At 49.7% G+C, this 15331-nt stretch overlaps 1 protein-coding gene across 1 annotated transcript in view; it reads right to left on the minus strand.

Annotated features, from left to right (window-relative positions):
- Positions 1-15331, minus strand: part of NFE2L3 (nuclear factor, erythroid 2 like 3) — a 34320-nt gene that overhangs the window by 10281 nt on the left and 8708 nt on the right. Inside the window, exon 4 of the mRNA XM_014521229.2 lies at positions 12430-12531. Coding sequence (XP_014376715.1) covers positions 12430-12531 — 102 coding nt within the window. The remainder of the gene's footprint in view (positions 1-12429; positions 12532-15331) is intronic.

A 15331-nucleotide genomic window follows, 5' to 3' on the forward strand; every position in this document is an offset into this window, starting at 1 on the left:
GTGCTTGTCACCAGAGAATTGGAAAATTGATCAATTCCCAATCAATCACCCCGTCAGCGTAAAATATTGACGTAGAAAGTCTGGCAAGCGCGACCATCCGTTTTCGGCGCCACGTCCGTCATTATCTCGTCGTAACCTAACTGCGTGCGTGTACTCGACTCTGTAACCGAAGTTATATGCGCATGTTTGACTCGGTAACCGAAGCTGTAACGGAACAAAGGCTCACCTGTGTTGCCGGCGGCTGCTCTGATTCACGACAGAAGGAATATGAACCCCTTCCATACCTAGTAGGGCTGTCAAGAGAGGGTAGCCTGCTCCTCAGGTGGAATTTCTTCTTGGGTGGCAGCTTGAACCAGGGCAGCAAGTCTATGGGTTGTGAGGAGCTGATGACATTATGCAGCTTAAAAGGCTGGGTTTGGCTGGCACCTGCGCAGGGTTAGTGTCATATTCTGTCTTTTTGGATAGCGCGTCTGCTTTTGTTTCTGGACCCAGGTTGGTATGGTATTTGAAAATCAAAACAGGAGAAGAAAAGCACCCAGCTCAACTGCCTCTGATTGAGAGCTTTCACCTTAGAGTCATGGAGTCAATGGACTGGAGGAGACCTATAAGATCAAGTCTGGTCCCTTGCCATAGGCAGCAGCTTAATGAGCTCAAACTAGGTCAACGAGCCACTTATCCAGCCTCCTCTTGAACACCTCCAAGGATGGTGACCATACCACCTCTGCCGGGAGTGTGTTCCAGGTTCTAGTTACCCTTATGGAGAAGTTCTTCCTAATGTCCAGCCTAAATCTTCCCTCTATTAGTTTGTGACCACTGGTCCTCATTCTCCCAAGGGGTGCCTTTTGCTCTCCCAGATCTTGGGTGTTCCCCCTGACATACCTGTAGGTGGCTATCAAGTACACCTCACAGCCTCCTCTGACACAGGCTAAACAACCTCAGCTCCTGGAGTCTCTCCTCATAGACCTATTCTCCAGACTCCTAATCATGCAGGTGGCCCTTCTCTGCACCCTCTCAAGTTTATCTGCATCCTTGAAGTGCGGTGCACAAAACTAGGCACAGTACTCCAGTTGGGGCCTCACCAACACTGAGTAAAGAGGGAGAAGCTCCTCCCGGGATCTGTTCACAACACATTGGCTGATGCATGCCAGAGTTCTGTTTGCCCTGCTGGCGACTTCCTCGCATTGTTGGATCATGTTCATCTTCTGGTCGAATCTGGCCCCCAGGTCACGTTCAGATACTGTGCCAGCCAATGAGCTACTGCCTATCCTATAGTCTTGGTGAAGGTTCTTCCTACCCAGATGAAGGACCCGGCACTTTCCCCTGTTGAACCTCATCTGTTCAGCCCATAGAACCAGTCTGTCAAGGTCATAGATTCATAGATGTTAGGGTCAGAAGGGGCCTCAACAGATCATTGAGTCTGACCCCCTGCCCTGGGGAGGAAACAGCGCTGGTGTTAGATGACCCCAGCCAGGTGCTTGTCCAGTCTCCTCTTAAAGACCCCCAGGGTAGGAGAGAGCACCACCTCTTGGAGAGAGCACCACCTCCCTTGGTAGCCCATTCCAAATTCCGGCCACCCATACTGTGAAGAGGTTCTTCCCGATGTCTAGCCTAAATCTGCTCTGTCAGTTTGTAACCATTGTTCCTTGTTACCCCAAGAGGCACCCTGGTGAACACAGCATCTCCAGTTCCTTGCTGCACCCCACTAATGAATTTGTAGGTAGACACAAGATCATCTCTCAGCCTTCTCTTGCAGAGGCTGAAGAGGTCCAGGTTTCTTAGTCTCTCCTCATAGGGCTTGGTCTGCAAACCCGTAACCATCTGAGTGGCCCTCCTCTGGACCCTCTTGAGGTTATCCACATCCTTCTTAAAGTATGGTGCCCAAAATTGGATGCAGTACTCCAACTGCAGTCTGACCAATGCCACATAGAGGGGAAGTATCACCTCCTTGGTTCTATTTGTCAAGCATCTGCTGATGCACGATAAAGTGCGGTTAGCTGCGGATGATTCCATCACACTGACGACTCACGTTCATCTTGGAGTCCGCTAGGACTCCGAGATCCCTTTCCGTTTTTGTGCTGCTGAGAGGGTCATTTCCCAGCTAGCAGGTATGCTGGATATTTTTATGTCCTAGGTGCAGCATTTTGCATTTGTCCTTGTTGAACTGCATTCTATTGTATTCTGCCCACTTTTCCAACCTGTTCAGGTCTGCCTGCAATCGTGCCCTACCCTCCAGTGTGTTCACTTCACCCCACAATTTAGTATCATCCACAGACTTGGACAGAGTACACTTCACTCCCACATCCAAGTCACTCATGAAGATATTGAAGAGTAAAAGTCCAAGGACTGAGCCCTGTGGGACCCTACTGCCCACATCCTTGCAGCTCAATACTGAACCATCCACTACCGCTCTCTAGGTGCGACCCCCAAGCCAATTTGCCACTCACCGGACTGTGTAATCATCTAAGTCACAGCCTCTTAATTTATTTATGAAAATGGAATGAGATACCGTATCAAAGGCCTTCCTAAAATCCAAGTAAACAACATCCATCTCTGGTCCTGCATCTAAGCATTTTGTGACCTGGTCATAAAAAGAAACCAGGTTAGTCAGGTATGATCTACCATGCTGGTTGCCCAGCTACATTATTTTTCCCGCTGGACTCACACAAATATGATCCTTAATAATTTTTTCAGACTTTTCCAAGGATAGAGGTGAAACTAACTGGCCTATAATTACTTGAATCCTCCTTCCTCCCCTTCTTGAAAATAGGGACCACATTGGCCCTTTTCCAGTCCTCTGGGACCTGACCCAAGTGCCATGAGTGCTCAAACAGCTCTGCCAGTGGTTCTGCTATGACACTGGACAATTCCTTCAGTACTCTTGGATGCAGCTCATCCAGTCCATCCAAGTGACTCTGTACCAAGTCAGCATCAACTGTTGGTGGGCTGGTGTCCCTCTGATGCCCATCTAAGAACCCATTAGGAGACTTGTTTTGACCTTTGTTCAGAAACACTGAGGCAAAAAACTCATTGAAGAGCTCAGCCTTGTCCCCCCTGTGTCACTAATTGCTACTGCTTGTTCAGTAGGGGTCCTATGCTGCCCTGTGCCTTCTTTTTACTCCCTACATGCCTAAAAAAAAAAGACTTTTTGTTGACTATAATTTGTGTTGCCAGCCTCAGCTCTGTAGTTGCTTTGGCCTTTCTAACTGCCTCCCTGCAAGTGCAGGCCAAGTAGGTATACTCCTATGGTATACTCCAGGTCATCCTGGATCTTTACCCTATTCTCTGGTGTGCCCGCATTTCCCCACAGCTTAGTGTCATCTGCAAACTTAATCATAAAGCATTCCACGCCCTCATCCAAATCATTAATAAATATGTTAAAAAGCATGGGTTCAAGCACTGATCCCTGTGGGACACCACTGGAGACAGTCCTCCAGGGTGAGGCCATCCCATCGATTACAACTCTCTGGGACCAGCCTCTAAGCCAGTTATCCACCCGCCTCACTGTAGGTTGGTCAAGGCCAGTACACTCCAGTTTAGTTGAGAGAATTTTATGGGAGATACATTTCAGCAGGGCCTTTGATTCTAAGTAAGTGATGTCTACCTCATATCCCTTGTCCAGCTGGTTGTTTACCTGGTTGAAAAAAAGACACCAGTTTGTCAGGTGTGATTTACCCTCCACAAAGCTGTGCTGGTTGTTTCTTAGTACCCTGTCAGTTACAAGCTTGTGACTGATGGCATCTTTAACAATTTTTTCAAAAGTTTCTCCTAGGACTGAAGTAAAATGGACCGGTCTATAGTTTGCAGGGTCATCTCTTCTCCCTTTCTTAAAGATGAGCACCATGTTGGCCCTCTTCCAGTCGCCCGGGACCACCCCTGAGTTCTACAATTTTTCGAATATCTTCGCCAAAGGCCCTACTGTGAGTTCAGCCAGTTCTTTCAGGACTCTTGGATGTAGGTCATCCGGCCCATAGGACTTGAAAACGTCCAATTATTCTAAGAGGACCCTCATCTGTTCAGGACTGATTACATCTTGTTTGTTGGCTTCCCCATGTTCCCTGGGCCTCTGGACAGGTACTCAGCTTCTATTAGCCTTCTGGAATACCAATGTGAAGCATTCACTTAGGACAGGGGTGTACAACCTTTTTGAATGTGGGGCTGGATCACAAACTTTTTATCACCCAGTGGCCTGGCGAGCCATATTCAAAGACCTCACAGGAAGCGGTATCACATCAGGAAGTGATGTCACGTGACCTTTAACACCAATGAAGTTGCAGGAAGTGACAATGAAATGGGTCTGGAAATATGGTTTAAAATCCAATAAAAACGATATAAAAGCAAGAATGAAATAATACCAAACACTTGACTAAAATAAACTTTCGCTTCTACTCACTTCTCAATGAATGAAAGAAGCATAATGCAAGTCAACAGATCAAATGTGGAAAAGATATTTGCCAGAGTGGAAACTAATCAAAGCAACAAAATATGGGCATTTTTTTAGAATAATCTTCAAGAAGATTTACTTTTATTGAATTAATAACTAGTTATGACTAAATGTTACATAATAAAAACCCTGGTTTTAAATGTTGACCATAATTTAAATAGCAACATCAGAAAGGCTTGTCAGCATCATCCAGTCTTAAAATAAATTGCCCTTTTCCACACAGAGATTGATGGCAACATAAAACTTGACCACTAGGGAAGCCCATCCAAAGATAAAAAATATTTATTCCATCAGAACTGAAGTAAAGTAAAGTAGACAAGCTGTTTCCAAACTGAGACTTTTTAGAAAATATCAATCACAGCAGTTACATTTCTATTACTTCCAGGAAGATCTTTCTTTACTAATGAAGAAGAAACAATTAAAACTGTTTGAGCCATGTATCCAGCAGGGGAAGGGGAATGCATCCCTCTTCTGCCATTTTGAGAAGTCCCTTTTTGGATCACTAAGACCCCCTTCCTGAAATCCAAGTTGCTCATTTATTGAGAGAATCCAGTTCCTGGCAGGACCAGCCCTGATAACTGCCAACAAATTAATCAAATCTTATTAGATACGGTGGGAGACTAATCTATTTACAAACAACTGCAGCCCACCTACATAAAAAGCACGACGTTTACACATAAACAAAGTACCACATTTACTCTCAGGTATACAGAGTAGAAAAAATATAAAACCTACATTAAACCTTAACCTACATCCTGAATTCTGATTTCAACCAAAGGTATCAAAATTATCAAAATACTGAAGCTCTGCCTGAACTGCCAAGGAGGTGGCTGGATGTGGAGCACCTCTGGGCCGGGCTCCTCCTGCCTCCTGCCCAGCCCGGCTCCAGCAATATTGTGCCCCGCAGCCCCGGCCCAGGCCTGAGGCACCCCCAGCTCCGCGCGGGTCCTTACCTGGTGCCTCCGTCCACCACACACGCGGGCAGGGCACAGGCCATGCTGCAGCTCCCCTGGCCGCGCGCTGGGTGCAAGGGGCAGAGCCAGAGAGGTTGCAGGCGCTGCCCAGCTCGTCCAGTCAGGCACGGCTGGGGCAGCCCGGCGCTGCGCAGCCCTCAGGGCAGCGGCAGTGGGACCTGGCTCACGCGATGAGCCCGGCCCCGTGGGGGTAAGCAACTCCCCTCCCCTCACTGCCAGCTGGGGCCCGCAGGCCGGCCCTGCCCGCCTCGCCACTGCCCCACCGCCGCGGAGCGCGGAGCAGGTGCCAGGACTCCTCACATGTCCCAAGCGAGGGACCTTGGGCCAAAGAAAATGGCTTGGCGGGCCGCATGTTGGACAAGCCCGATTTAGGAGCTCTGCCTTTTTGTGGGGATCAACTGTGGGCTGTCCCTCCGAATTCAGTAGGGGTCCCACAGTGCAACTTGATTTTTTTTACTTCCCATGTACCTGTAGAAGGACTTCTTGTTGTCCTTTGTTTTGGATGCCAGCTTGTTCTCCATGCTGCCTTGGCTTTCTGTATCTCATATCTGCAGACCCTGGTTATATAAGTGAACTCTTCTCTGGTTGCTGAACCTTTTTTCCATTGATTATGTGTCTTTTTTCTTTTTCAAAAGTCCTCTAATGTCCCTGTTGAGCCAAGCGGGTCTCTTGGCTCCTTTCCCACTTTTTGATCTTGTAGCAATGGCCTCTTTTTGGGCACTGAGAATTGCTCCCTTGAGGGGGCACCAGTGCTCCTGAACTCAGAAACTGTCCAGTCACTGGTCACAAAGGGCATTTCCAACTAGCCTTCTGAGTTTGTCAAAGTCAAAGTCTACCCTTCTGAAATCCAGGACTTCCATTCTACCTTCAGTGGATGGTGAACCTAATCAGATCATGATCACAGTTACCCAGAGTACCTCCAATCTTCAGGTCCCCTACCATGTCCTCCCCTTTGGTAAGCACTAAGTCCAGAGTGGCTTTACCCCTAGGCGGTCCTTCAACAACCTGTGACAGGAACAGGTCATCAATAGCTGCCAAGAAATTGGCTGACTTGCTGGAGCTGGCCGAATAGTTATTCCAACAGATGTCAGGGTAGTTGAAGTCACTCATGACAATCAGGTCTTTAGTTCTGGCTGCCTCAGTCAATTCCCAGGAGAATGCCCGATTGTCCTCCTTTTCTTAAGAAGGAGGTCTGTAAGTAGACTCCCACCATCAGGTCTCCCTCTCCTGAACCCTCTTGTATCTTGACCCAGAGGGTCTCGAGGGACCTCTTCCTGCACTCCAGCGTGACGTGCAGGGAAGGGTACTACTCTTTCACATAGAGGGCCACCCCTCCTCCCTTCTTCCCAGCTTGATCCTTCCTGTAGAGCCTACGGCCCTCAATATCCACTGCCCAATCGTAAGTCTCGTCCCACCAGGTCTCTGTCAAACCAATGAGGTCAAATTCCTCATCTGCTAGGAGAAGAGTCAGTTCCTGCTGTTTATTGCCCATGCTTCTGGCCTTCCCATAAAGGCACCTGAGTTCCCCTCTGGTCACCTCAGGTTTTCTGTCACTATGCGAGTATCTTAGGGCATTGGTGCTCACCTGGGTGTCCACTACGTCGATGCCCTTTCTTGGGTCATCATGGGAAGAAGATTTATGTACAGGAGTGGATTCATATATAACAGTGGAACCTTTCCCCCTCTCCCTCGACATTCCTAGTTTAAAGCCCTCATCAGCAAGTCAGCAACTTTCATAGAGAAGAGCTTCCTCCCTCTATCTGTGAGGTGAATACTGTGTCTCCTGCATGTAGACCACTGCTGTTGAACTGCATACCAAGGTCAAGGAATCCGAAGCTTACGCGGTGATACCATCTGCAAAGTCTTTGGGTGACTTCCTCAATGCATTCCTCCCTTTGTCGGCCTCAGCCCCTGACTGGGAGGATTGAGGAGAAGACCACTTGTGCTCCTAGTTCCTTGAGCTTCGCCCCCATGGTCTTATAGTCACCCATGATTCTCCCAGGGTTGTTTCTTGCTGTGTCTTTGGTGCCCATATGGACAAGGAGCATGGGGTAGTGGGTTCACAGGGCAGACCAGCTTAGGGATCCTTTCCGTAACATCTCGAATCCTGGCTCCTGGAAGACAGCAGACCTCTTGAGCAAGAGGGTCTGGATGACAAATGGCTCCTTCTGTGCCCTGCAGGAGGGAGTCTCCCATGACAATCACCCTTCTTTTTTTCCTTGGTGGGAGTGGCTATTCCCATCCTGTTTGCAGTGCAGAGGACATGGTTGCCCCGTCCATCGATGCTGTGAGAGCTGCATAGCTGTTGTGTAGGGCTATTGGTGGAGCAACTGATACACCTTGTGGCTTTGGGCCTGATGTGATCAATTTCCACCTGTCGTTGGTTGGGTCATCTTGCTCAAACCTGTTCTTCTGCCTGGTTTCCCTGGCATACTTCTCCAGGTGCAGGACCTGGCAGTACACTTCTATCTCGACCTCACGTTCCCTGATGACTCACAGCCTGTTCACCTTCTCCTAGAGCTCCCTTACCCAGTCCACCAGAGTCTCCACCAGTGAGCACATCCCACAAGTGGGGTTGCGAGTGCCCCAGCTCCCAATCTCCAGCAGACATGCCAAGGCAGCCCTTGCAGCCTAGCGTCAAGGGCTCCGTCTGTGTGGAGGCTGGGACCATAGGCTCTGTCTGGGTAAAGTATTCTAGATTCTTTTGGTCTGTGAGGACCTGTATCTTGTGTTGCACTCCTTCAAGGCAGTGCTGCCATTCCCCAAAGACCATGCAGGTGGTCAGGCATTCCCAATCCAGGATCTTATAATTCTGTTCTGTTGTGGTAAGTTTTCTGGAAAAGAAAGAGCAAGGGTGTAGGGTCTGTTCTAGGCTCTGCCGTTGGGAGAGCACTACACCTATAGTGGTGTTAGATGCATCTGTTTCTATCATACATGACAGGGCAGGGTCTGGATGGGCAAACACAGGGGCAGAGGTGAAGGCCTATTTCAGGTGCCTGCACATTTGCTGGTGCTCCTTGGACCAGTAGAACTGGACGTTCTTCCACAATAACTCTGTAAGGAGATTTACCAGCCAGGCAAAGTTTGTAATTAATCTATGGTAAAAGCCACAAATCCTAGGAAACTCTGGAGCTCTTTGACATTTGATGGGGTTTCCACTCACAGGTGGCCTGAACCTTCCTCGGGTCCATTTTCAGGCCTTCTGGAAATAGAACAAATCCAAGAAGCTTGATTGTCATTTGGTTGAAAGTGCATTTCTCTAATCTGGCAAACAGGCCATGTTGGCACAGTCTTTCCAGTACTATTCAGAGGTGTGTTGCATGCCAGCTAGGTTCTTCTGAGAAAATCAGAATGTTGTCCAGGTAGGCAATTACAAATTGGTCCAGTAGGTCTCATAGCATGTTGCTGAGAAGGTGTTGGAAAGGAGTTTGGGTGTTAGGTGGTCCAAAGGGCTTGACTAGGTCTTCAAAATGCCCATACCTCCCTAAAAGCAGTCTTCCATTCATCCCCAGCACAGATTCACACCAGCTTATAGACTCCCTGAAGATCAAGTTTGAAGCAGATTCAAGCCATTTTGAGCTAATCAAGCAGCTCTGGGATGAGGGGTAGAAGTTACTGATTATGAAAAGTAAACTGGTTCAGTGCCTGGTAATAGATGCATAAACAAACATTCCCGTCCTTTTTTTTTTAAATAATCAGGACAGGGGCTCCCACAGGTAAAGTGGACCTGTGTATAAAACCCCAGGCCAGGTTCTCACCTAGGTACTTGCAGAGGGTGGAGAGTTCAGGCTCTGACATAGCGTGAATACAACCCATAGGAATTTTTGCTCCTGGCTGTAGGCTGATAGGACCATTGTTATATTGATGTGAAGGAAGAACGTCTGTTTTGGGTTTTTTTTAAAGAAGTCTGTGAACTCCTGGTGTTTCCTGGGCAAATGGGTTCTGGAAATGGCACCTCTGGAGGGGCTGCAGCAGGCAGGCCTCTAGTTTGGATTGTAGGGGGATCTGTCCCCCTTGTCTTCCTACAGCGTTGCTGGCAGTAGTCTGAGTTCAGGTGGACCTCCCAGGCTCTCCACCTGATTAGTAGGTTGTCGCACACAAACCAGGGGCACCCTACAAACAAGGGTAGTGCAGGGAGCAAATGGCCCCAAAGCATATAGTTTCCCTGTGTAGCAGGAGATTCATCTTGAGGGTGGAGGTTTCCCATTCCATAGGCCTCAAAGCCAGGGGCAAGCCATCTATGAGCTCTATGGTTTCAGGTTTGTATCATCCCCTTCACAGAATTTATAGCCTTCGTATCATGGCCTCGTCTATGAAATTACCTGCAGCTCCAGAGTCTAGCAGGATGGTCATCACAGGGAATGAGTGGTTCTGACCCAGGACTTGGAGGTGGGCAGATAACAGTACCTGGGCCTTTTTTGGGCTGGGTATGCCACAAACTTCATGGGCTAGGGATGCCTTGAGGACTCTGGATGACTCTGAGCCAGTTCCCTTTACCAGGCCTGGGATCACTCATTCATCTTGACCTCTTCTCTGGGGGCATGTGGTGTGCTTTTGTCCGGAGGCCCCATCATCATGGCACTACTGCTACTGCTGGTGGTGTTCCCATTCTTCTGGTATGGGGTGTCAGAGCCCCTACCTGCTAGCATGGGGTCGGGAGCTACCATAGTACAGTAAGACCCGGGAGGGATCAAGGCTTCTTTCTTTTCCTCTCTGAGTTCCCAGAAGCAGAGGTCAATCTGGACAGCCAGGTCCACACACACAAATTCTGAGGGTGTTTCCACCAAGCCAGTTTGTCTTTGATCACCCGTGGTCCCCAGCAGAAATAAGGGAGTTGGGCTGGTTCATTCCATCATAGTGTGCGCTGCATAGTAGCACAAGAGGGAAGCATTCACTGTAACAGAATCTTCCCCCTGATGTAGGGACCACAGCACAACCTCCACTGTCCAGACTGGGTGAGGGTCTCTAAACATGGCTGTGAAGTCCGTGAGGAATGCTCTTCAATCTGGAACTGAATTATTGTGCTCCACCAAAGGTGCAGCCCACTTCAGAGCATCTCCTGTTAAGAGACTAACCACTAGCCTCACCCTTAATGTGTTTCCAGAGTAGAGCTCAGGTTGGGCTATGAATAGGCTGAGGTATTGCATGAGGAACCCGTGGAAATACAGCCGGACACCATCGTACCTTGCTGGTAAAGGGACTGTTAAGTGGGGTTCCAGGTGGGAGGCTGACACATGGAAACCTCACTGTAGAGCTGGTAGACATGGGAGCAGAGGGACCTATTCTCCACCAACACCTGCCAGACCTGATCTTTTAGCATCTTCAGAGCAAAAGCTATCTGCCAACTGTTCTGGCCTGAGTGGATCTGGGGGCACCAGTACAGAATCTGCCTCCATGCTGAACCCCCTTTGCCACATGTGGTGGTCCAGGCAACTTGTGATGGGCTGCAGGCACCAAGGTCTGGGTCAGAGTTGGAAGTAGCCAGAAGATCCCAGGAGATCTATCTGGGAAACCAAACTGGAGGTCCAAGAGGTCAGGCAGAATGTAAGGTCAGGAGGCTAGCTAGGTCAAGTATTCAAAGAATTGGTTAAACTCAGCCGCAACACAATCCAAGGGCGCAGCAGCCTAGGTACAAGGTTGCACCTTGTTTCCTGAGCACTTCCACTTCCAGGCCAGGGTCCTATATGGGAAGGGGTAAGATGTCAGCTGACTTTGGCTGGCCACTTCAGTGGCAGAGTGTGGGTGTACACCTAGGCCCAGATGGAGGGTTCTGGCCAGCTGGGTCTACCCCAGTGTTCCATTAGGGAGGTGGCAGACCAGGGTGAGCCACTTTGCCAGGCAGACCAAGGCCCTGGGTTCAAGGCCACAGCCTAATGCCACATGTCCCCAAATAAGATGCGTGCCTTGTTTTTTTGAAAGGCAGAATATAGAAAAAAAGGTTTTTCCAGAGCCATGACCTAGAGCTGGCTTTTTCATGAAGACACTGTGCTACAAGATGGCTGCTAGTTTCTCTGTGCCTTCCTGGAAACAGGGTGTGTGTGTGTGTGTTGTGGGGGGGTTGCAGCCCACTGTTAACCCTTTCACAACCACTCAATTTGACACGAGTTTTTGGCAAGTTTTATGAGAGATGTAGTACTGAAATGACTGCCTTTTTAAAAAGCAAAAGATTTTCAATTATAAAAAAGGCATTTAAAGGATGTGAGGATGGTTGGGGAGGAAATACCACATGGTTGACTGTTAAAAGAGGGCCTGAGACTGTAATAAAGTACATGATGGAGAACTGAAAAAAAAAATCAATGGAAAATTGTATTGAAGAAAGCAAGAGAGCAGTCTCAAGGACAGCAGAAAACAGGGGAAAATGACAAGGAAGAAAAATAGGTGCAAAAAAATGTTCAAAGGGCCATAGTCTACATGTGAGCAGACTAGAAAGAGTGCTGCCTTTTAAGCAAGCCGGGGCAGCTGAGGAGGACTGAAGAGTGGGAAACTGATTGTGCCAGTAGCGTAACAAGGGTGGGCACCCGGGCAGCTCCCCGAGATGCTGAGTTGTGCAGTGGCAACAACTTTTTTTTTTGCCCCTGCACAATTGCACGGAACTACATAGAAATTGATGCTGCCCCTGTGTATGGGCACCATACTCCGACTACTCATACCAAATTACTTTGTTACACCTCTGCACACTGACCTCTATGCCTTCAATGTCGAGCACATGGAGAGTGGAGATGTGCATGTCATTTATGGATACTACTAGCGCCAAAAAGTCTCCAAGCTCAAGTGGCTGAAGCACATGAGTACCCACAGGGAAAACATGCATATGAACAACCACTTGAAGAAAAGCCTTCTCCGTTTCATTAACTATGAAATGCATTGCAAAGAATTTCACCGTAGCCAAGTTGTTCCAGTCTGCAGTGCACTGGATAAACAAGTTAAGACGCCCTTATACAAATTAGAGACAATGTATACATTGTTTAAAAGCAAAATACAGTATATACACATAATGTTCTCTGATCCACTTACCTGTAGCTCAGGTGAGAGAAGATCTTGCCATATTTCTCCAAAAGAGTAACCCTGTATTAGCTCTTCTGAAGACTCAGAAGCAGAGTTGTTCTCAGTTATGCTCTTAAAAAGAAAGATATCATTGTTTTTTAAACAAAGTGTTAGAACGTAAGAAACTGCCATTTATTGGGTCAGATCATAGACCTACCTAGCCCAGTGTCCTGTTTCATACAGTGGTGGAGGGTGGATGCCAAGGGTATGTCCAAAATTTCCACCCCCCCCCCTGCCTGCCCCACTCCTGCCTGCCCCACACTTGCCAGCAGTGAAAGCAGAGGTGGCTGCCGGGCAGAAACTGTTCCTGGGTGGGGGAAAAGTGGCCCCTTCCCCTTGCTGCTACCAGGCCCTTCCTGCTGCAGCCACCCGAAGCCTGCGCCAGGCTGCCTTGTGTCTGCTCTGTGCTGCCACCGCTGCCCTGCTGGGCAGCCCGGAGGCAGTGGTGACAGCACCGGAGATGCAGGGCAGCCCAGCGTGAGCTCCAAGTGGCTGCAGCAAGAAGGGCCCAGCAGCGGCAAAGGAGAGAGGCTGCTGTTCTCTTACGCTGAGGAACAGTTTCTGTCTGACTGTCACTACTGCTGCCACTGCTCAACACTGGCAAGTCTAGAGCAAGCGCAGGGTGGGTCAGGTCGGGGCTGTGCGCATGGGTTCCCACTGGTACCATGGGGCTGAGGCCAGCGGCAGTGGCAGCCCAAAGGAGCCACTGCCACCTGGGCTGCCTAGAAAGGCAGTCCAGCCGTGGAGTTGTCCCAGCCCTGCTGCATGCCCAAGGGATGACAAGATGTGCCACAGGCGGGCCGTGTGGAGCAAGCATGGGGCGGGCTGGGGTTGGGGCTGTGCATGTGGGTTCTGGCTGATCTGCTCCTGCCAGGGTGAGTTCGGAGTGGGCATGGGACAGGGCTGGAGCTGTGCACTGTTGACAGTGGTAGGGAGGCGCTGCAGGGCGCACAGGCTCCAGGCTGTTGCAGGGTGAGGGCAGGTGCTGACTGGCTCAGGGGGGTGTGCATGGGGGGCTCCCATGCACACGCTACCATACCCACAAACCCTCACCCACAAACCCCAGAACCACATCCTCCCCCACGTACAAATCACACACCCCACAGACACTGCACCCACCCATAACCTCCCCCACACCCTTCCCCACATGCACCCCCCACCCCACACACACCTGCATGCCTCTGAGGGAAGCCTTGCTCACTGCTATGTGCACACACCCCACCACGCACCCACACACCCCTCCACAAACCCTATACCCACCCACACCCTTCCCCCCGACACACACACACACACACACACTGACAGCCCCCCACAAATCCCATATGCACCCACCCATACCTCCCCAGTCCTCTACATACTCTTGTATAATGGGGGAGAGTAAGACTTTATTTTGAGCTATTATCCAGTCACCTCTATATACATGGTGCAAACATACAAATCAGGACAAAAATATTTTTTTTAAATAAAATTAAAATATGTTATTGTGGATGTTATTTTTAGCATAGAATTTGTTTTTTTCCAGTTACAAGATTGCAAACCCCCTTCCCAAAAGGAGTATTTCCAGGAACAAGGGCAGGGACATCCAGTGCCAAAGGTCAGGGGGTAGGAGTAGGGGTAGGGGAGGGGCTTCCAGTCCCAAGATGGCAACCAGGGGGCAGGGCACCTGTCAAGGGGCGGGGCTACCCTTGTTGCCTTTGACAGCTCCCCAAAACTCATTAAGTGGCCCTCCAGCTGAAATAATTGCCTACCCCTGCTCTAAGTCCACTGAAAGTAGACAGCAGACAGGTCACAAGACAAAGCAGAGCCACTGGTAAGAAAAGCCAGTATAAAATTCTCACCTCTCAGATGGAAAAAGGAGTAGCTACCGCATAACAGATTTCATTGAGACATGGGCCAGGAGTACCTTTCTGATTTACTATAGCAACCTTAGGGTGCCTACAGACGTTTAGGGGCCCACTCTAACTCATGGTGCTTTACAAAATACACCATGAGTTAGAGACTCCTACTCTACCCAGAAGTTTGCCTGCTGGGTCAGTTGGGGGAAGCAGCTGGTGGGGGGGGGGGGGGTGGGGGGGGGGGGAAAAAAAAAAAAATCACACCTCCACATTAAAATAACTAAAGTGGATAATATCCTATACTGTACTGAAATACAAAATACAGACAAGGGGGGCGCCGAACCCCCCCCTCTCCCTAGCCCCACCCTGCCCCATCCCCCAGCTCCGGGGCTGTCACTGAGGGAGGGAGGAAGGAAAGGGAACAGCCAGCACAGAGCTGCCAGCTGCTTTGCCTGGCCAAAGCTGGAAGGGGGCTCCTGAGTGGAAAGGAGCCCCCTTGCCTCATGGGCCCCTCACAACTACCCCAGCTGGGGTATTGGGGGGTATGCGGGCCGGGAGCAGTCCGAGGCCCTTTTTCCGCGTGGCGGGCTGTGGCCAGCAGCCCGGACACGCCGGGTCGGGGAAGGCAGGCGGCACGCTAGAATTAGGCACGGACGCTTAGTGGTTCATTTAAGATTATTTTACTTACACCGAAGATGGTCGCGGTGCAGGCAGGAAAACTTGCTTGAGTTGCAGTTACAAAACAAAACTAAACTCGAACCTGCAGAACATGAGGGTACGTTGCAATGGGGTTTCGGCGACGGGAAGATGAACAAAAACCTCGAGAGTACGTCGCAATGGGGTTTCGGCGACGGGAAGATAAACCTGCAGGACTCGAACCCGGGTAGAGCTCTGGATTCACTCACACGAAGTTTGCTAGGCTCCATGGAACTTGCGCGCAGGGAAGGGTATGTCGAGGGATCAGGCGGCGACGGGGAGAGGCGAGAGGTTGATCAGACCCCTATAGCCTTCTTGAGATACACGCTGGGTCCGATAGG

The sequence above is a fragment of the Alligator sinensis genome, unplaced genomic scaffold, assembly GCF_000455745.1.
Source record: "Alligator sinensis unplaced genomic scaffold, ASM45574v1 scaffold29_2, whole genome shotgun sequence".
NCBI lineage: Eukaryota > Metazoa > Chordata > Crocodylia > Alligatoridae > Alligator > Alligator sinensis.